Genomic DNA, 22,519 nt, shown 5'->3' with positions numbered 1-22,519 from the left:
GACTCTTTTGATTATGATGTCATAAAAGCCGTTTTAATGCCTCTGTTTCTTTTTCCGACAAATTATTTTCTTCTTGTTCTTAAGGAAAACAGTTTGTCCACTTTATTGAAAAGTATTCAAAGTAGGGTTGAAAGTGTTTGGAATGAAAGTGGTGGAAACGGTGTTTTATAGTGCATGTCTGAACATGAGAGTGAGAGGCTGCTTGATTGGGGTTAGCATTGTACCAAACCTTGAACTGGAGAAAGTAATTAAACTTCGATAAGTTTACCTTGGTTTGGAACTCATTAGGTGTATTTATGGGGGCAAATGAAAGACCTTTAGACAACACTGAGACATGGCTCCCAGAATGCAGGCCTGCTAGTGGTACCTGCAGTCTCTAAATGTACTATGGGAGGTAGAGCCTTCAGTTATCAGGCACCGCTCCTCTGGAATCGTCTACCAGTCGGGGTCCGGGAGGCAGACACACTATGTACTTTTAAGAATAGACTTAAAACTTTTCTTTTTGATAAATGTTATAGTTAAGGCTGACTTAGGTATAGACCAGCTCATAGTTATGCTGCTATAGGCCTAGACTACCGGGGGAACTGGCACCAGGATCTCTTATCTCTCTCTCCCTCTCTCTCTGCTTTCATATCTTATTACTGCTTGTCACTAACTTTATATTCAAGTTACTAACCTCTCCTTTAGGTTCCTTGGGACTTTTGATGAGGATGGCCTGAAGTTCTAAAACATCAGATGAGCAGGAGTATTCCAGCTCTGAAGGATCGTCATCGCTGCTTGGCAGATAAACAGACACTGTTCTTCGTCTCTGTGGCTGGGTTGTATTTGTGTCTTGGCTTCCATTTGTAAACTTTGTTTCCTTTGTAGTCAGATACATCTCTTTTGAACTTTAGCAATTTGACTTGCTTTATTTCTTCTTGTAGTTTGTCCAATCCTTCTTTCAATTCTTTTTCAAATGGGAGATGTTGTTCTTTAAATCTTGTAGATAACTCCTCTTTCAGTGTGGCTATTTCATTTTGAGTTTGGTTGTTCTGCTTCTTCAAAAAGTAACAGCATTAAGTCAAGGGAGCATTTATTTTGGATGGATGTCCATTTATGTTAAAACTCTGTATCCCCAAAACCAAAGAATGGGAACTGCTCCTTTTCTCGAGTTATCTAGATTTTGTTTTTCAGCATTTTTGACAGGGTAATTGGCTTGTATATTTAGTGACTATTCCCATCTGCCTCAGTATCATGTGAACATTTTTATGTTAATTTTCTTTAGTTCAAATGTGTAACCATTTTTCTAAACCATGTGATGACTACTGATCATATGACTGGCTATAAGCCTTTAAAGGAAGTCGCTTGGCGGCCATTTTGTATCTGCTCTGATGAAGGCCTATATGTCTGAAACATGCTGGCAAGTTTTTTATGAATCTGTAGCCCTGATGAATTAAAGGCTTTCTATGCTTAACCATCTGAGTGTGTCAGACTTCTTCAAGAGCAATTTGTTTCTTCATTTTTCCATCAGCTGAAATCTTCCTGTTTTTAGTCTGTTGTATTTAATGACCGGCATTTGCCAATAATTGTCTAAAAGATTTGTTTTTTTTTATGGTGGGAAGGGATTTATTGTGAGATTCATTCAGCAGAGCAACATAAGAGCAGCAACCACCAATTATTTCGACAATTAAGCAGTAATTAATTTTATTGGATTCATGAGGATGAATTAGAAATGTAGTCACTGAAAAATCTATCATGTTATTCAGAGGTTTTACAGAGGCCTGGGTAGTAATGAAGCCACAAAGCCTTTCCTTCAAATAATAAAACATAGAAAATTATCAAATCATCAGATATGTTATTGCTGTGTTACAAAATGATTAGATGATGCCAATCATTGCTGATTTGATTTTCAAATTGAATAAAAAAAAACATTGTCAGATCAATTGAACATGATAGCAACACTTTTTATTTCAGAAACTGGTAATTATGGTAATATTGGTAATTACCGTAAATTCCGGACTATAAGCCGCTACTTTTTTCTCACACTTCGAGCACTGCGGCTTCTACTCCGGTGCGGCTAATGCATGGATTTTTTATGGGGGACAATGAGCTTCTGCTGCAAAAACATTTGACTTCGTCACGTCGGATCTTAATATCAGTCATTTTGCGCTTCATGCACGCACCCTCATGATGGAAAACACACGGAGAAATACATATGATGCAGCTTTCAAGTTAAAGGCGATCGACCTGGCTGTCAAAGAAGCTAACAGAGCTGCTGCACGTTAAGATGACACTGACAGCGACAACAGAGACTGAGGAAGTGAGTAATGAAGTCATTCTGAGGCAGTGAATGGATGGACTTTTTCTTGTGAAATATATTACGGTCATCTTTTTCATCAGCCGTGTTACAGACACCGTCGGCTAGGCTTCGTATTGTAACGGTTCATGTTGTAAAGTCAGTAGTTGATAATGTGTTCATAATTCCGATTATGTGGAGAGTCAGTGAATGCACCAGCGAGAACGTGTTGAGTGGCTGTATGAGAGAACGCTGGGGAGAGAGTTGGATTGTTACGGCAAGTTATGTGTTGCTCTCTGCTGTAAACGGCGTGGTCACGGCCGACAGTGATCGCGTTATTAAAAGTTATTATTTGAACGCTCTCGTCGTCCTTTAACGTCCGTACGGACGCTACAGTATTTGCGGATGTTACCGGTAGCCTACGTCTGTGTAAATAGCTCTTGTTATAGCGTGGACACCTGCGGCTTATAATCAAGTGCGGCTTATATATGTACAAATACATTTATTTACTTATTTTTAGCCGCTGCGGCTTATATCCAGGTGCGCTCAATAGTACGGAATTTACGGTATATCGTATAATCATCAAAGCTGTACACACAATGTTTTATGTCTCATTATGTTTTTTCATTAGGAAGCTGTCGGTTGCAGTATTTTGTTTTTGGCCACATTCCAGTTAAATATATTGTTCTTGCAATGGTCAGTGAACCACGAGTCTGCATTAAGCTTCCCCTGCAGAACTCCTTCGCCCTCCCTAATCAGTCACTCGATGAAACATTAGATGCTGTAGCAACATTAAAGCAGCGGAAACTTAGTGAAAATACTTAAAAGACGGCCCTCTAGGAAAAAATGGTAAGCATTTTAAGGCTAAATCGATCAGTGTAAGAGTTGAGCAAAGGTTCTTTATTAACTGCGCAGAGGACCTTCCCCACAGATCCAACAGCCCACAAACACAACTGAAGTGTCAGCAGGTATAAAATGTGCTTAGACAGACTTCTGAGCTTTGTAAATACTCTATGTTAGCTGGCTGTATAGCTAATATCAGCTCTTCTGGGCTGCAGAGATCACATATTACTGTTAATGTTACTTTCATCGTCAATACAGAAAACTTTGACTGGCTCTCTTCTTCTTCTTTATTGAATAAACTTCATTAAAACTGCATCAATCAGGCTGCAGCAGTTTGTAGAAAAAAAGGTTTTTTTTCATGAAGACACACTTACGTAAAAGAAGGATGCGCATATGATAATAAAAAAAAAATATTGCACACGACTCTTGATTCCCGCAACAAAAAAGCAACTAAATGGCCTCAAAAGAAACCAAAGATTGTAGGTTTAAAGAAAGGTTGGGCAAATAATCAAATGAATATTTTCATTACAATGTTGGCTTCATGTGATCATGGAAACAGAGATCACAGAGATTTGTCAATGAGGATTATTTCACCTTTTCATTTCAAAGATTTTGTTGTTATATTTTTTATATTGTTGTTAGATTTTACTTTTGGGTCATCACATCAGCTGTGGTCAAAAAATGCTCACTTACATTTAAAGCTACAGACACAGAAATTGCCTGTTCTGAGCTAGGCTGAAATAGAGGGCTTTATAGGCATGATAAAATGCGGGATCAGAGTGGATTTATAAAGAAACTTCACAGGATTGTTTTAGGGAGCGCTGAGACTTCTTTAAACCGGTTGAAAATAATATGGGATATAATATGGGACCTTTAAGAGTGTTTAAAATGGATAACTTCGGGACTTGATGATGCAGTAAAATCAGTGAGCAATCGTGTTTAATAATAGTGATCTCAATATGAATCAAATTAATCATGATAATGATTTTTGCAAGTTGTACAGCCCTAGTTTAAAACCTCTTAATATAAAGCAGACAGAGAAGCAGAATAGTTTCCCTTCTCTTTCAACACTGCCTTCTATCCTTCACTTCTATTTCCTTGTTGTTTGTTATATAACACATCAATATCAACAGATATCATATTCATGCAAGCCACATCTGAAAGAAACAGTGAGCACAATTCAAGGTGTTGTTGTTGGGAGGTCCAGCTTCAAAACAGCAAATGTATTGCTAATTAAAAATCATAGCTGCAGACCACTAAAAATAGCACGTACAGCCAAGGCCCGTCAATTAACTTCATCCCCAGGGGACAGCTGTAACATTGCTCCAGAGGAATGATGTGCTTCAGCTGCATGTGCAACAAAATAGTGCGAGCTAATGAAGTACACACATTGAGTGCTACAAGGCCAGATCCAAGGACATCATCAGGGGAAAAAATGCATTTCCTAAAAGAATCTCTGCTTGTTATTTCATTAGTGTTGTAGGTTTTTTATTTTCATCAACACTGTGACAGATTTGCATAAAAGGGCAAATGTGAATAGATTTTATAACTGTTTTATTGTTATGTATTACCGATCTGACCATGTACCTGAATGACATTAACATTTTATTGTAATAACTGAACAAATACAAACTGGACAGAACAACTTCTTGGGCGATTTGACTAGTTGAAAATCATCGACTATCAAAGCGGTAGAACTGCAGTGTTTTTGGTCTGCATTTTTATTTTTACGGCAGGAACAGAATGCCCAGGCATCAGACTATGAGTGGCATCGTATCCTTCACAGTGATGTAGTCTTTGTAATGTATATTATATGCAACCTTGTACAGTTTTTGATGTCCTTTGACATAAATGTTTTATGCTATTGGTGCAAGGAAAAATTCCCCAAGGGGGAATAGAACATTTGAAAAAAAAAAAAAAAGAAAGAAAGAAAAAAAAAAAGAAAGACCATTTAACAAATATGTGGCGGAAGATTCCATTTGCATTTAGATAATTGTGAGAAGTCTAGCCCCAAAATCCAAGAAGATTGAGGATCCACGCTTTGTGATTATCCTTAGGTCTGTCTTTCTGTATGCTATCTGGCTTCATTTCCACACCTGCCCCTCCAGCTCTTTAACGCAGCCAAGGTGAAATGGTGCACGGAGGAAACAAGGCTTCGACTGTCAGCTGCTGAGGCGAGTTCAGCCTCTGCTCCGCTGCTCCACTAAGGCCTTCCACAGAAGCTTTCTAAACAAGCTTCAATTCCACAACCCCTGCCCATGTCAGTCCAAATAAACAGATACAAGGATGTGGCCCACACAGCAAGGGCCAGGAATATAAGACAGAGGCAGGCGGGAAAATATCAGAGAAAGTGAGTATTTCTCTCAGAACTACAAACAGAAGCCAAAGAGCTAAAGGGCATCTTATTTAGTGCATAAATGTACGCTCAGCTAACTCTGTCTTTCCTCTGTGACTGATAATTGGATGTTTGGCAACACATTAAGGGCAAAGAGGTCATCAAGTTCCAGATGTATTGGATTTTTTTATTTTGCAGCTTGGCATAAAAAGCCCTAACTAGGAGGGGAATTAAAAGTAGAAATAGAGTTTTAAAATGTACAAAAAAACAAGGAAAAGATCTTTCAGTAGACACTCCTTCCAAATACTTATAGAGGCACTCAGATATAAGTTACTTTATGGAGGAGGAACACTGACATCCATGACCCAGCACTATTTTGCTACTCGTGAGATAAAATTGGACATTCAATGTATAATCAATAAAAGAAACACAATTTATTACTCTATTACTGAACCCTCCCTTTCATCCTATGTACCCAAAAAACAGAATATACTCATAAAGTCATAATAAAAGTGTTTTGGCTAAGTTTACATTTTGTGGAGAGTCTGAAGGTCTGTTTGGACGCTCTCTCTCCAAATAACAACATTTTCATTCACAGCAGAAACATTGCTTTATTTGGCTGTAAGGTTCGATGATATTACAAACAGATCAGCAGTTAGTTGAGGGGCTGCAACCATCTGTGTTCATGGATGCATCTGAGCAATTGAAGATGATTTGGCTAAGTAAGAAAGTGATATTTCAGCTCTTCATTTTCTTTGCAACTTTTAGTTTTTTTAGATTTTGATAAAGCATCTATGGGTTTTAATTTAACAGATGCCTGTTTGGCAGCTGCTCTATAGAGGTGTTGACTGCTAAGAGACTGACTGTGTTACATAATCAGTGGTGTGAAAAGAGGGTCAAGGCTTTCCAGTGTCCTACAGTAGCAGTGCAGTAGAAGACAAAGTATGTAGTTCAGACCTTGGCAGAGTTACACAGGAACAGACTCTGAAAGTAACACCTTTAGCCAATTTATCATGTTTGAGAGGCTTTAAGTCAGGGGTTCAGCATTTTTCGACTGGGGTGGCCCAACTGGGGCATTGACTAATGTAAGGGTGCCTTGAAGTGTGATGTGGGCACAAACACAAATACATATCAATACTCCACCCTTTTTAATTTTCAAAGATCATATCTACTAAAGTTAGAATTGAAATTTGCATGCAAACTCTTCCATAGTTTATTTGCCAACAAATTGTCAATTAGTTTTTAGCAGGGGAGACAGAGTGCATTACTTCCTTGTGCACTTGTCTTATGACCGAATCATTGATTTTAACACAAGTCCAGCTTCTGACAGTGCAAATGGCCATTCATAGTGTAGAAGTTTTGGGGTTGCCAGGTTACTAGGGGGGGGGGGGCATGCCACCCGCTGCCACCCATTTGGACACGCCCCTGTTTGAGTCATTAAAATATAAAGTAATATGTGATGCAGAAATAGAGACAAAATCGAAAAAAGGTTAACAAAATAATTTACAACTTGTATACTGTAAGGCAGGGTTGGAAATGTTTCAGGTGACTTTGATCAACTATACCGGCCATGGTGGTGGTGGAATTTAGTAGCATAACAAAGAGATTTGTTACAGAAAAAAAAAAATATAATTTCTGCTTGTTCTGCACTGACTTTATGAGCAGAGTCAGGTGTTCCCACACACTCACTGACTTGTGTCAGAGCAGGTGCCAATGTTCACAATGACAGGCATTGAGCTGAAATGGAAACTCATTGTGGATGGGACTCATGGTCAAAGGAGTTGCTGTACAAACTACTACGCACTACTTTGTTATTTCCCATTAATTCTATGTTGTGTTACTACACTTAAACTTAGTTAGTTTGATTATTATTGTTTTTATAATATGATTTTATTTCTGATAAGTCCCCAGTTGAAGTGCTTTTATTGTGAAACAGAAATGGGTTTTTTTTCAGCTGCAGCAACTTAACACAATACAAACAGGAGACAAAGATAACTTTAAACCGTATAGATTCAATAAAAAGCTACAATATACAGAGAACTGAATAAACATTAACAAGGAAATCATTTGTATCTGATTCATACACACACAAATTGAATATCGCACAGGCTTGTTTAAGAGGGAGGGGCGGGGGTGGGGGGGTTGTCAATGATAAACTTAAGAATAAACTTTATTGATCTCCCAATGGGGGAAATTTGGTAGTAGGAACATTGCCATTGGGAACACAGGGTTAATTCTTAATCATTTCTTAGTTTTGCAATCATAATGACCTACAAAATGTGTTATGATGTATGAAAGTCACACTTACAGTAGACGTCCACCCTGATGGACTTAATGGCTGGAGATCCCAAGCCGTTCTCAGCCTTGCAGTAGTAGCGTCCTCCCTGCGTCCTTAGGATCTTTGCAATGTTCAACGTCTCGTTAAACACACTGGAATCCTGGAAGCGGTCCGACACACTGCCTGCTGTCTTTGTCCATCGGATCTGTGAAGAGCAAAAAGACAATATGACTGTTGTTTAGTTCTATAGTGTTGGTTTAGAGTTCATCTTCTAATAGAAATAAATATAACACAATTTAATCAATATTTTATATTCTCCAATAAAAGCCGGAATCTAATTTTTGGACAGGGGCAAGGCATTAATGTAATAATAATAGTTGGGATTTATAAAGTGCTTTCCAAGGGACCTAAGGACGCAGAACAAACATGTTTGGTTATAGAACAGGAAAGGGTGCTCTCTATAGCTCCATACATATGGAATATGTAGGGGAGAGATAGTCTCTTCACTCAGAGAACAATAGTTACACCCTGTAACCTAAATTATTTTTACTCAGTTTTCTCACATGAAAAAATGTACACAGCAATAATGAAATTGGTTTTCAGCTATAATTTTTTAATCTTCAGCAGAAACATTATTTTGAATTATGTATTATTTCCAACACCTCAGACACAACTTTCTTTTAATCTTGGGAAATATTTAAGTGCAAACATATTACTTCATGCTAATTTTTCAAATCAAAAGTCTATCAGAGAAGGGAGGAATGATGCACTTAGAGTCATGAATCATTGAGAATCATAGTCATGAATCATTGATCACTCACTTTACCTAAATTATATATATATATATATATATATATATATATATATATATATATATATATATATATATATATATAAACTAGTTATAGTTTAGAATAAACACAATATATCTTCTGTTAATATTCTAACTACTGTTGTTAATACCAAGTCATTAGGTGTTTTCAAAATTGGTCAGAAAGTAAATTGGCATCAGAATTTTACTTAAAAATAAGTTAGATGTAAGTAAAAAGCCTACTTGAAAAATTATAACAAAGTTGTGCTTTCAAACAGAGGATAAACAAATATGTACTATTAGCTTGTTTAAAAAAAGCCGCCAAGAACTTTGAAAAATGTTTACTTCACTATTGTTGTTTTTTGACTTCCAAAGTATTTTTCTGCAGGCTGATGAAGGACACTTTGTTCATTCATCGAATGTCACAGTTTATGATGGCTGACAACCGTTTCCGTTTTCTCTGTTTCACAAAGGACTGACCCGAGCTAACCTTCACAGCATGAACACCTTTCACTAACTGATGAGCCCCGGTTAGCCTGTGGCACTGAAGAGTAATGAAAGGTGAAATGGTGTTACTCTCCAACATGAGCTTGTAATTGACTCTCCATCATCTCCCTCTCCTGTCCTCATTAAAGCATACAGCATGAACAGGTACCGTGACAACTGTGGCCTGAGGGGGGGCACACATCCAGAACGACGGAGCATAAAGCTGCATTCAATCCTTCTTGCTAAGTAAGCCACAGATGGACTGGCTTTGCCTGCAGAGCCTCACATATCTCTGTCTAGGCAGGGGAGGCTGTGAATTAGAATCCAATATCTCCATGCGGTACGGTGGGGCATCATCTTGGATGCTGATAACATCCCATTTTACAGTGATAGCATCAGATGGAGCAGGGATATCATAGCAGGGACGGATGGGGATTGGGTGCTATCTTGGGAGGTTGTCGCTGCGCTGCTAAAGCTTTCGGGTTTTTACCCCTGTCGACTCCAGCCTGAGGTTACAAATGCTTGATGCTCGGTCATTTTCCAGTGAAAGCGAATCAAAGGGTGGGGGGTCCAAAACCTGATAATGGAGCTCTATTCCAAGAGCTTGGGGCTAGAAGATGACATGGAGAGAAATTGAAAAGTTTTTCAGAGTAGTTTCAGATTCTCCATTTAGCTTGTGGTATAACTATTCAGTGGCATAAACAAATTATCCTGAAACTTAAATACTTGTTTATGCTGTATTTTCCCTGTGTGCAGACCTCTATATTTGGAAAGGAAAAAAAAAAGGGAATACGTCATTGTCCAAATTGTGCTTTTATCATATCCCCTTTATTCAGCCTTAACTTGATACAACACCATCAAAAATAAATGTCTCTAAATGAATACAATGCACAGAAGAGGCTTCGCTCAGTCTGTTTCAAATGCATCAAGGGGCACTGAGGGAAAGCTCTCAATATAAAAGCCCACACTCAGCAGTAGATCGATGCTAAAGCCCCACTGTTAGAGAATCTTGAAGCATATTATAACAGCTTTGGAGATCATGAGTTCAGCCAAACAAGCCTTAAAATAACTACAGATTGTAAATGAGATGGAGTCAAAATGTTGGGATTCTGTGTCACTCTCCTATAGTTTTCATGCAAATACAAAGCAAGCTGGTTTATGGCAACCTCAGCAGAATGTAATATTCCTTTCAGCTTATACCCCAAAGTATTTCTTATTTTATCAATAAGTGCATTGTTGGAGTAACGCTAAGAAGTGGGTATTCAAATAACTCTTCATTTTTTCAAAAGGAAAGCACTCCTGTTTGTTTTACAGGGGGCGGCAGGTCACTTTATCAGCAAGCTTTCAACTCTCGCCGTACCCTGAAGCAATTTTCACTTCTCTACTCTTCTGACTTTTCTACATCTGAGCGCCTCGAGCCACAGGAGGGAGTCCTGAAGTACGCCTGCTGAGAACAATTTGACCCTCTTCACTCTCCTTACCGCAATGCAAATACTCTTGATCTGAGAGGAGCTGGTGGATTTGAGCGATATGATAATTGCTCCTCCTTGCCCACCGACAGCCTGGTGAAGTTTTTGTGCTATTTTTACAGCTCTGTTCATTCCTCAGCTGAGACCCATAAGGTGTCTGCAAAAATACACAAGGGGATAAGTCAAACTGCTGAAGAAGTAACATCCAGCTGCTGTTTTATGGCAATAATGCATTATTCCTGTCTCCACCTTGCAGTTGAGTGCATATTTCATTAGCATGAAATGCAAATGGCGTCTGTTTTTTTATGTTTCCCTTCACATAGCTTGTGTGATATTTTACATTTACTAGTTTTTACATCAAAAACATGACACCCCTTAGTTCCTAAAAGCCACCACAAAAATAACACCATTCCCTCTTCGATCAGACACCCTAATACAAAGATGAACATTTGTTTTCAGGGGGAGTAAAAGCTCTGTTAGATTAGTATCCAACAGAATATTCCAGCAGTGTTTGAGACCACCCATGCTGCGATGCAACGGCAAGAGATAATTAAAATGCACCCGGTGTCTGTTGTTATGCAGGGATCATATGCTGGAGCATGCCTCTTCACTGAGTCTCCTATAATGCCTGCTGTGACGTTTCACTTGCCCTAACTACACACTGGTTTTTAATTGCTTGCCATCTTTTTTCTTTCTTTTAGGAAGTGATGGCAGTCCGTATGGCTCAGTGGTGCAGCCAAGTGTGGCTGAGCATGACAATCAAGCGTTTAGACAGAGTAACAGGGGGTCTCAAATCACTAATTGTGAGAGCAAAGGCTCTATAGGTCTATAAATGGACATACTGGCCCTTGTAAAAATGTGGATAACGACATGGAACTTGACTCAGTGAAGTCTTTGGTTCTGCAATTTATCAAGCAGCGACACAAAAGTCAGAACCAAAAGGGAAATGTGCACCAAATATAAAAAGGTAGGCTTAAGCTTGTTTTACATTATGATTTAAATATAGTTTAACATCAATGTTGTTGCTATTTGATTTCTATACTGCCTAAAATGAGGTATCTCCTGTGTAAATCCAGCTTCTTCACAAGAGTTTCCCCTACTGTTTATTTATTTTATTTCAGCAGAGCGTTTCTCTGACTTGTTCAAACACTCCTTTCTAGATCCTTGCATGTGTCGTTCTTACTCTCTGATGTACGTCAGAGATGTCACTTTCAATATAAGCGCACACTAAATGTACTGTAGAATTTAAGACTTGTTGTAGCGAGTTAAAAAACACATGTATGGATTGCCAGACAGGTTTACAACTTGTGACTGCAGCCTACACCCAGCATGAAGCACCGCTTGTTGATGAGGTGAATCATGCAGAATAAAACAGCGATTTTCTATGGATGCACCTTCCCCTATCAATTTATGTTTTACTGAATACATGTTCCCCTCATGTTAAGAGGATGCAAACAAAGCCAGGCAGGCAGACGTTTTGGATCTAAAATATGTTTTGTGTCATTTTTAATTTGATAAAGTAACACATTTGAGAGGCGATTTTTTTAAACATGTCAGACAAAGTACAAAATATCATGCCAAAAAAATCTACAAGTTACTGTATGTTGGTGTCTGACAATTACAAACAACACATGTCGGTGCTTTATACAAAGCTAGCACAACTTTAGCAACCAATGTTTTTCTTTCAATGTATTCATAGTCTCTCGTGGCTCTAGTAAGGAGAGGTACATTGTATAAGCCAATGCTGAAGTCTAGGTAAAATAATAGATTTCAGGACTTAATTACTGATACCTGAACATCTTTAGTAAATGTTTGAATGCTGAAGTTTAACTGAATTTACAACAACTCAATGTAAAGACTGCCTGGGAAAGCTGTAGCTCAAGGATAAATATATTTCCCCCAAATCTTCCCCATACTGTCATTTGTATGGCTGACAGTGAAAAAATAAAAAGGCTAAATAATGTGAAAAAAAGCACCATCTGCTAATGATACCAGCAGTGTAAGCCAAATGCCATGGGAGCTTCCAAAACAGATCACATACTCCAATTGGTCAGTATAAATCAAGCAGTCTCAGAGCCTGAGGTCATCGTATTTGTACTCGCTGACCCACAGCGCTGCAAGCTGAAGCTGGACAGCCAATCATTGAAAAAAAGGTGTTTGCAATGTGGTGTAGCTGGCTATTGGAGCCTGGTACTCAAACAACGAAGTGTGGACATAGTGGACGGAGGCCAGGGCAGGGGGGACGAGGGCAGATGGCTTCATCATCAGGGACTCTTTGGTGTCTATTTGCAGTCGTCGACAATGAAGCGACCAGGGAAAACAGTTACCATAAAAGTATGAACAGAAAAAGCTTTGTGCATGTGGTGGTCTTACATGAGGAGAGTGAGAGGCTGTTAAACATGAAGACAAGGATTATGAGTCCTTATTTAATAGAGGCAGGGCTGAAGCCAATATACTTAGTAAGTATAAGTATCAGTCACTCATTGATATCCCAGTAAACAGTGTAATATATAAAAGGTCAAGAATGACTGAGAGAAGTTTATCACAACTCTAGGGACAACTTCCAATTGTACTGGTATTTCCCTTCCATTCATATACACGGAAAAAAAACATCTATTCTTCACCATTGTAAAGCTGAAATCATTGTTCATATTTTCCAATTTGGGTTTTGATTTTGATTTATATTTGTTAGAGTTATTTAAATGTCTTCAGGAATGTGTCCACTGAATTGCTTTGTTTTCCAGCAAGATACAGAAGGTATCGAAAGAGCAAGCCAATGGGCATGCTTGTGTTTCACCAAAAGGTAATAGGCTCAGGCCAGAACTAAGATTTTTCTGTGTTATCGTTCTCCTCAGAGAGCTATAGGACTCATGCTCATGTAACTGTGCACTTTACGTCTGCGAGAGTATGACTTCATGCCCCCAGAGCCTGTCAGGAGGCAACAGCCACAGTCATTTCATGTAGAACACCTCAAACACCTTGAAATGCCAACCCCAGGAGGCTCAGTGAAACAACTACATATTATACTGTGTGCAGATGACTGACAGGAACATATATTTATTCGACAATTAAATTGGAAGGGGGTGTTGTGGCTGTTGAAGGTGTGCTGGCTTTGTGTGTTTTTGAATGGTTCAAATCACACGTGTGATATTATTGTACGAAAGCCTTTGAGGTGGGTGGACGGGTGTGCATGTGGCTGACTGAGGTCTGCTGTAAGGAAACTACAGCCAAGTTGGACACAGTCCAGAGACTCTATCATTGGTAAAGCCTGAGGGGAGCCTTGTAATTTAAGAAGCGTGCTTATTGATAGATGTGAGGAATGAAATGGTGGCGAAAATTGCCAACCGTGGCCCCATTTGATCTGCACTTGGTCCTTTGTGGTGCGGATGTTGTACTTGGCTCGACACCCCTCGGTCTGTCTGTCATCAATGGAGCTCATAGTCTCTCAAAGTCAGGGAAAGAGACTGAAATCTGGACAGTAATGATGGAAAAATTCAGTAACTGATTTTTTTGTGATTTGCTAATGGGAGGCTAATCAGCAGTAGTCACAATGCCAGAAATGCTATCTCAGCCTAACTTTAAGTCAAACTAAAGACAGGCTTAGAGCTGGAGCTGAGGCAGGTTCTAAGCCTCATGATGAACCGTTACCTCACGCAAACCTGCCAATCATGTCAGCTACGCGCCTTACTATAGAACACATGTCATTTTTAAAATTAAAACGGAGCTGTTTTTAAATGTTTGAATTTTATTGTGGTTTTTTTTAGGGAGCCCTTTATAAAATCTGGCCAGGGACAACAGATGAAAATTAGCCTTTTGGCTAACTCTGGCATATTTACAGAAATGTTTATTAATATGCACTGTCACTGTAAAAATAAAAAATAAAAAAAATAAATAAATAAAAAGGAACCCCCCGTGTGCCAGTGATGACAGTAACTAATCAGACCATTTTGTTTTTTGTAATTTATGATCACATGATTATAAACTGTAGCAACCAGTATTTGTTATAATCTGCTGTTGCTGGTAAGATATCTGCAGAGTTTTCAGTTATTTAAGTTTTCTGTAAAACACTGGGGAGCACTTGACCTGATGATGTAACATTGCTCAGGCTAAAGTATAAAAGATATGAAGGCTCGCTACAGAACAGCATCAGCAGCAGTTTTTAAAAGAGAAAACTTGGATGTGGTTGGTACAGTATTTAAACTTCATAGTACTTTTAACAATATATTTGCTCATTGAAATAACATTAGCCGTTTGATTTTATGTTTCAATGGAAGTCTGAGGTGTTAGTGAGTGGATGTGAATTAACTGCTCAAACATTTCATCTTAAAAATCAAAAGAAATGCAGACCGCAGAAGATGTAGGACATATTTTTTTTTATGAGGAATCAAAGTGTTCATTACAGTTTGGATACTGAGAAAGTTCTGTAATCCTTGTTTCTTTTGAAATTTGAGCTTCATTAATGTTTTATATGAAACTAAACAGAATAGAGTGCGCTGGTAGCCTAGTGGTTAGTGTGCGAGCCTCTCGCACAAAGCTTTAGGTCATTGAGGCGGGTGACTCAGGTTCAAATCTGACCCATGGTTCCTTTCCTGCGTATCGTTCCCCACTCTCTCTCATTCACTCTACTGTACCTCTAAAAATAAAGGCATAAAAGCCCAAAAGTAAATCATGACAACAAAAAGACATGCTAGAACAGAAGTTTATACACTGTATGTACAAAGTGTTAATGGGCAAAAGAAGCTTAGGATAAATGTTAATATGTTTTTAAGGAAGTTGCATGCTTAACCCTTTATAGGGCACTCATTGAAATACTTTGAAATTCAAAAATTCAACATCAGAGTGTTATTGGGGGACATAACAGAACATTATTTCTGTTAAAAAAAATAATAATAATAATTTCATTTAAAAAATAAACGAAGTTACCATATTTGGTTCAAATGCCACAACAGCAAGGTCAGTGACGTAGGGTGATCTCTTCTGATTGGCTGAGTGAGGATCACATACTTCTCGACCTTACTGAGGTGCGGAAGGCTGGCCCTATGTAATGTGTGTAATGTGGAAATTATCAAAAATAGTTAAAGGTTGTGTTCTGTTATTGTCATGAGAAAAAGAAAAGTGTGGTTGAACATTATAACCAAAATAGTATTTCTTCCATTAGTTAAAATGAACCTTTGCTCGTGCCATTTATCAAAGGACACTGAAAGTGCACCATAACCTTTGAAAAGAGTACTGATTTTTGACTTTTTTTTCCCCACATCTGCTGTTGAAAGATGAAGAAACTGGACTCAATTAAATGGTGGAACTTAAGAGTGCAGAAAGACTCAGAACATGTTCAGAGGATTCATCTTTTATTCTAAAGAAAAAAGGAGCTGTTATTGTCGCGTTCGCTTCAGAGTCTGTCTCCGCTGAGGTCACGTACCCATGTGTTTTTTTCCCCGCCAACATCACAGAACCAGCCTGAGGTTTGCCGCCACCCCATATAACCTACCCAGATTCCAAATCATCTCCAAATGAGTGTGCGCTTACCCACACAGTCCCATGCCATTACCAGAGGGGGGTTAGAGCTGACACATGCCAAAGTCCACAGAGACACAGCCGAGACCTGCTGTGCCAGGGAAAACCTTGTGAGTCTCATAATGACTCGGTTTCAAAGGAGATCCTGCTTCTACTGCCACAGCTATGCAGGGCTTTTGATCTCCCACTCCTCTTCCTCTTCCCCTCCCCTCACTCCGCTCAGTGTTTCACAAATTGTAATTAAGAGGGAAGATGGAGAGGATGAGTGTGATGTTTCCCCCCACCCTAACGTCAGAAACCGTGGGTCTGTGAGCCTGTCGCCAATTTAAGAAGCCTCACCTTTTTCGATTGAAATATAAAAATCAATTAGCTAGCATCCAAAGGGGAAGTGTACCGACTAACAGCTCTGTCCATCGATCAAAGGGGAGGTTAAACTAATTCATGTTAATGAGCTTGGCACTGTCCAGAGTGGGTTTTGAATTTTGTGTGATTGGTGCTCTAATGCAAATTGGGAGGAACAGTTGATGTTTGAAAATGTGTTTGCAAATCCTGCCACGATTGATATAAGAACAAATGTCATGGTTCTTTTTTTTTTTTTTTTTTGGAGATTTTATACTGTAATTGGAGTTATGAAGTATAATTTTGTTTTAGTGAGGTGATCGATTTTGCCCCTTTTTCATAATTTGTTAAATTTGAACAATGAACAACAAGAGAACAAAAACAGTATCTACTTCACAATAAGGTAAAAGAAAAAAAAGTTTTTAATTAGTTCAGATCAAAACAAAAAATGAAAGAGTTTGGGAATGAAACTCTTTCTTAGATGCCGAGGACCCCTGAGCATTCACATGACCCAGAGACTCTTTATTGTGTGCTCGTTACAGATTTGTTTTGGCAGATGTTTCTGCTGCTTTGTTTTCTGCATTCTCATTAGACGCGGCAGCTTTCATTATCAACATGCAGGTGCACAATGCAAACTGCACCATCAATAATTAACGGATTAAACTTTTAAGCTGGTTTAGTGCAGAGGAACGTGGCCACCCAATGACGCTAACACAGAATTTAAGATTGCTTCTTAAGTAAAAAAAAGAAGGCTGTAAGATTTGCTCCTTTTTTTTAAAAATATTCTTAAGCCAAAAGATAGCACATGATAGGGTTTCTCCTCACCTGTGGTCGGGGATGTCCAGTCACTAGACAGGTGAGCTCCAGTGTCTCTCCCTCTCTGATGGTGTAGACTCTCTCCGTGTGTCTCTCCTCTTCTACATTACAGGCGTGCCCTGAGTGTATAATACGGACCGTTGGAGGGGCTGTGGAGAGAAAAAAAAGAGCACAAAGTGTGTTAGCATTCTGGTCATCTCTTAAGGAATGAGTAGTTTAGCACAACAGATGGTGTATTGATTAAAAGGCTGTCTCACTGAAACCAAGCAACGGGGCCACGTTTGTACCGCACACAACAAACAAGACATATTTGTACGAGAAAAATGTTAAAACAGAGTTGGCACTTATTTTACTTTTATAGCATTCACTTTGGTTTCACTTTTCAAACACTGCAAGTATATCAAATAGAAAGTCGAGGAAAAGCACTCTGGGAAAGTGATTCACTGCCTAACAACTCTGTAGTTTTTATTCGAGGTTACTTGTGAGAGAAGCACTTTCACAGGTTTGTGTTTCTTATAGATTGTAGTATATAATCTACTGCAGTAGATAGAAGTATTTTTAGGCCCTGTTTAAAAAATGATGTAAGATAGTTATATTTCTCTCTTGGATCTTGAACAAATTTCACTTGTGCTTTGTGTGATTATTTTCAACAAGCAATATTTCATAGTGCTGATGGAAATTGATAGCATAGAAATGCAATAAACATCATGCCCTTATTTTTCTGTGTGTTTTGAACTGAAAGGCAGGGCAGGTATTTTTTTCCAGATACACTTTTTAAGATTTTGGTTTAAATTATCTTTAAGTCCTGACAGTAATTCATAATTCATGTGCTCTGAAAAATCTGTCATCGGTAGCAGTTGTAAACATGTAAAAACATCGACTAGTGTCGGCACTAGAACACGTTTTATAAACCAATCAAGCCTCTCTACCCCAAGCATGCACAAGCCCACATTCAAAGCATGAGCTGAGCATCTTACATTCAGATTAAATAACAGGTCTTTTCAAAACAGAAGTTAAACCTGAGTATGCTGTTCATCTGTACCTATGGAAACACAAGATTTAAATGGGCCTATAGCTGTAGTTGTGGGTGGATGTAGTGTCAGGAGCTAGGGAGCCTATAAAGAGGGGAGGCAGGTCAATGGATCACAGAAAAGCTGATTTTTGAGGGGCACAGGTGGCCGACTGGAATGCACAGAGGATCCAATTCTCTAAGCGGACGGCTCAGGTTAAAATTCAACTGTGGCTCCTTTCCTGCATTTAATTCCCCACTCTCCCTGTCCATAATTTCTGACTCTGTTCTCTCTCAAATCTCTAGAATAAAGGTATTAAAAGCCCAAAATAAATCTTTGATAAGAAATGCTTGATTAGAGGCTACAATATTAATTTGAATCACAAAAGTTGATTCCCCACTTTTTTGAGTTGCATTTAGTCATTGTCAAATGTGTGGTAAAAGAAACTTAATTTTTACTCTGGGAAATTTATTTAAGTATCTCAGAAATGCCAAAATGTTGCTCTCTTGATTCTCGTGTTTCTGTCACTTAATATTTCACGTTTCAACCCTGTACACCCTCATGACAGCTTTTTTTCAGGAGCACCTTAAGCCCTAGTCACACTGAGTTAGACTTAATTTTCAATGGAACAAATTATAGTTTGGAGAAAATATTCAGTATCATGCTGGAAGCATACTCCAATCATTATCACTCCACTTTAAATCAGAATGACACTCAATTTGCATCTTTACCAAATTAGCCACTGTAGGCAGTGATAAAACAAACGCAGTGTCAAGTAGACGACCAACTGTAATCAACTAGGCAGCGTAACAAGTTTTTTCTCTCTCCTTATCCTCTTCACTTCCTTGCTGTGGGGAAATTAATTTGAAACTAGTGCAATTAAGTGCCCCTAGGGTTTCATTACTAAATATTATAAATGTGTGAACTCTCTGGAAATAAGTTTCTTTAAAATTCATCACTAAAAGTAATAAAAAAAGAAGCCATTTACATTTTATTTGAATAATAAATTACTTTGACATTTTCTATATACATTTAAGTATTAACCTTGTATGTCCTAGCTGCCATTTAGTCATATGTAGAGTGGTTGTCCATATTTTTAATAATTTTTTAACACTTTTGAAGCTCATCATTCAGCACATTGATTGTGGTGCATCATTTCCTAAAGCACTGCAATTAAGTGTAAAAATAACGGCAGAAATGGTGATATGGGTAACGTAAACCCACTATTCAGCAGCAGAGTCGTACTGCAGTACAAGTTCATAGCAGGAATCCTCTGAAGTAGCCACAGCTGTTTGTCCACAGCTGTAGTTACTGCACCGGGGTTTCTCTGAACCATCAGCTGACCCTTGTGTGACAGAAAGGTCATTTCAATCTGTGTAGCGTGCAACATACCTCATGACATGCAATATGCGCTCGAGGTTAAAAGGAGACAAGAACAAGTCATCTTAGGTAAACTGTTCACGGTCACTGAGCTGTGAAAGCATGTAACCGACCCTTGACAGTACTAGCATCTGTTAGCATTTAGTCCATTCCAGCTAACATCATTAGTAAGAGGTTTGGGATATGGTGATTTAGGGAGCGGATATGAACCAAAGGAAGGGTACAAAATGGAGAAGAAAAAAGAGAAATGCAGCAGAAATCACACAAAGTTACAGAGTGACTTCCTTTCATGTCCGACTAGCAGTTTCCTGTGCGGGCCTCTATCTCTCTCTCTCTTTCTCTCAGCAGACTCAGAGCCGGCAGCAGTCTCGATGTCTTATTCAGGCTGTGATGCTAATGAGCGTAGTGACACTCCTCCCCAATGCTGTGGTGGGAGTCTCAACCAGAGTGTAGCCTTAGCCGCGTGCTAACTATTAGCCAATCCCTGGAGCCTTAATGCTGTTTATCTCATTCAGCGTAATGCTCTGCCATGTGCTAACAAACGGATGCTAACTGGCTACTCATAGAGCCTCGTTGGAGTATTCTCGCTCTCACCCTTCATTGTCTTCCTCTCTTTCATTTGGAGATGAATACACTGGTGGGAAATTCCATTGGGGCGGATAAGGGCCTAAGAAATAGGCTCAGTGTAAAGGAGCTTCATGCAACACTGCCACTTGAAACAAAAAAGGCTTAGAAACAAGACCCCAGGGCACGAGTCGAACACTGTGCTGAGGCGATTTACTCCAATGAGCATGTATCTCTACAGCATACTATCAGTCCTGGAGAGAGGCAGGGAAACACCCTTAATTAATGATCTTCAACTGCTATTGCTGTTACCACTACACAAATCATAAACACAAGTGTTCTATGCAGACAACACTGAGCTTTCAACAGACACAGGCGTATAGCCCTCTCTTAAGTGAACATAATGAGCACCATATTCTCAGAGTCGCACATATCCTCAAACAGCAAAGACGTTCTCTCTTGGCCCGGAGCGTGAACTGAAATGGCTGTCATTACTACATAATTCATGTTTGTTTAGTCTTCATGAACGCAGCATGATGCTTCCCTGACTTTAAATACTCATAAAAGATTCAGAAAACGTTTCTGAGAAGGATACTTTTATGTTCTGGCATTTGGGTAGCATGTAACAAGGTTACATGTTAACCTGGGGACATGTTTAAAATGAGGATGTCCACAACATCATACTTTCTCCAGGACGCAATAGTGCACATAAATGGTTTTATTTGTCACACAGAAAATAATTGATTGGATCTAGTTTGATTCAATTGTGCCCTTATTACTAAAATAATGACAATGTGTTGAACTTCACTTTGTGGCTCCTTTCCTGCATTTAATTCCCCGCTCTCCCAATCAATAATATCAATAATAATAACTCTTATAATTATTTTACTGGACCTCAAACATGTACAGAGTATCTTTAAGGACATTTGTTTGTGAGCAATATTTTTGCATCGCATCAAAAAATGTAGAATTTTTAAGCCTCAAAATAGTGGTTGGATACGACAGGTACCAATTTGAGATTGTCCGAGTACAGGACAATGCAAATAAAACAGGGACCCTCTAGTCCAAATATCTACATCCCATAGTCTCAATACTGTTACAAATGACAACTCCAATTTATCTTTCTACCTTGGAGACATTTTAGACAGTAAATCTCCAAACGGCATGTTTGAACACACTTTTTCTGAAAGGTTGGGCAGGATAAGAATTAGAGGATGGACTTTTCTCATAGGGGGGTTGAAGATACCCTCAGGAAACATATTATAGAATATTAGAATATTAGAAAATCATGTCAAAGTGGATTTTAATAATATGTGACTTTTGAATAAAATACACAAAAATTGAATGATTTTAGTTAATTGCAAGGTTGTGCAGTGGTAAGCGCTGTTGCCTCACAGTGAGGAGGATCCTGGTTTGAATCCCAGTTGGACAGGGTCTCTCTCTGTTGAGTGTGCATGTTTTCCCCATGCATGTGTTGGTTCTCTCCGATTCTCTCCGGTTACCCCGGCCTTCCTCCCATGGTCCCACAGATATAATCGCTAGGTTAACAGGTGTGAATGTGAGTGTGACTGGCTGTCTGTCTCTTTATGTCTGCCCTGTGATTGACTGCAAAACAGTCCAGGGTGTACCCTACCTCTTGCCAAATGGCAGCTGGGATCGGCTCCAGCAACCCTGAATGTGAAAAAGCGATATAGATAATGGATGGATGTTCTTAAGTACTATGCGTCAATTAAATTTTAGTTGTTTTCCGTTCTTCATTGAGTGTACATGTCAAGAGACAGCTATTCTCAAGCACCGTTTTTTCAACTTCCTGCAAGTAGTCATGGATGTTGAGCAGCAGTGCAATGATCAATGGAAGCAATGAGACAGAAATACAATTCTGCTGTTGGCACATTTGAATGTTTGCTAGACACTTTTTCTGTTCCTTTTTTAGCCAGTTGGGGAATTGGCATCGACACAAGGAGCACATCTGCCGCTCACACTGATGTGAGAAAAGAAAAACCCTTTAGGAAAGACAAATAATTAATGCTTAACATTTAGGGTGACTGTGTCTTTGTGTGGTTTCAGAAGGTTTGCGGAGTTCATCTGTCCAACAATTAAACCAATCAAGGCTGACAACGAGTGAATTTAACACACTCGTTAGCCCACTGAGGAACCTGGATGAAGAAAAGCACTTTCAAAACTTTCGAATGTCAATGGGACGATTTTCTTCATAGTATACAGTACTTTCGTACTTTAATATTTCCGTTGTGACTGGAAAAGCAGCTGCCAGATATGATGTTCTGAGCAGACTAATCACAGTCCTTGTGGTTCACGTCAACGCGAACCGTAGGATTTTTTTTAGGCGCACGTCAAGCTACAGCGTAGGGTCTGTGTAGGCGTCCATGTCGATGGCATAG

General features: G+C 38.9%; 1 protein-coding gene across 2 annotated transcripts in view; it reads right to left on the bottom strand.

The window, feature by feature from the left end:
* Positions 1 to 22,519, bottom strand: part of LOC306839172 (MAM domain-containing glycosylphosphatidylinositol anchor protein 2) — a 174,983-nt gene that overhangs the window by 93,849 nt on the left and 58,615 nt on the right. For both annotated transcript variants that reach the window (XM_079367710.1, XM_079367711.1), the window contains exons 2-3: positions 17,176 to 17,315; positions 7,762 to 7,936 (exon numbers count right to left, since the gene is read on the bottom strand). In XM_079367710.1, the coding sequence (XP_079223836.1) occupies positions 7,762 to 7,936; positions 17,176 to 17,315 (315 nt within the window). The remainder of the gene's footprint in view (positions 1 to 7,761; positions 7,937 to 17,175; positions 17,316 to 22,519) is intronic.

The sequence above is a fragment of the Symphodus melops genome, assembly GCF_947650265.1.
Source record: "Symphodus melops genome assembly, chromosome: 1".
NCBI classification, from domain to species: domain Eukaryota; kingdom Metazoa; phylum Chordata; class Actinopteri; order Labriformes; family Labridae; genus Symphodus; species Symphodus melops.
Note: the sequence above shows the minus strand (reverse complement) of the source record. Positions and strands in the feature narration are given on the sequence as shown.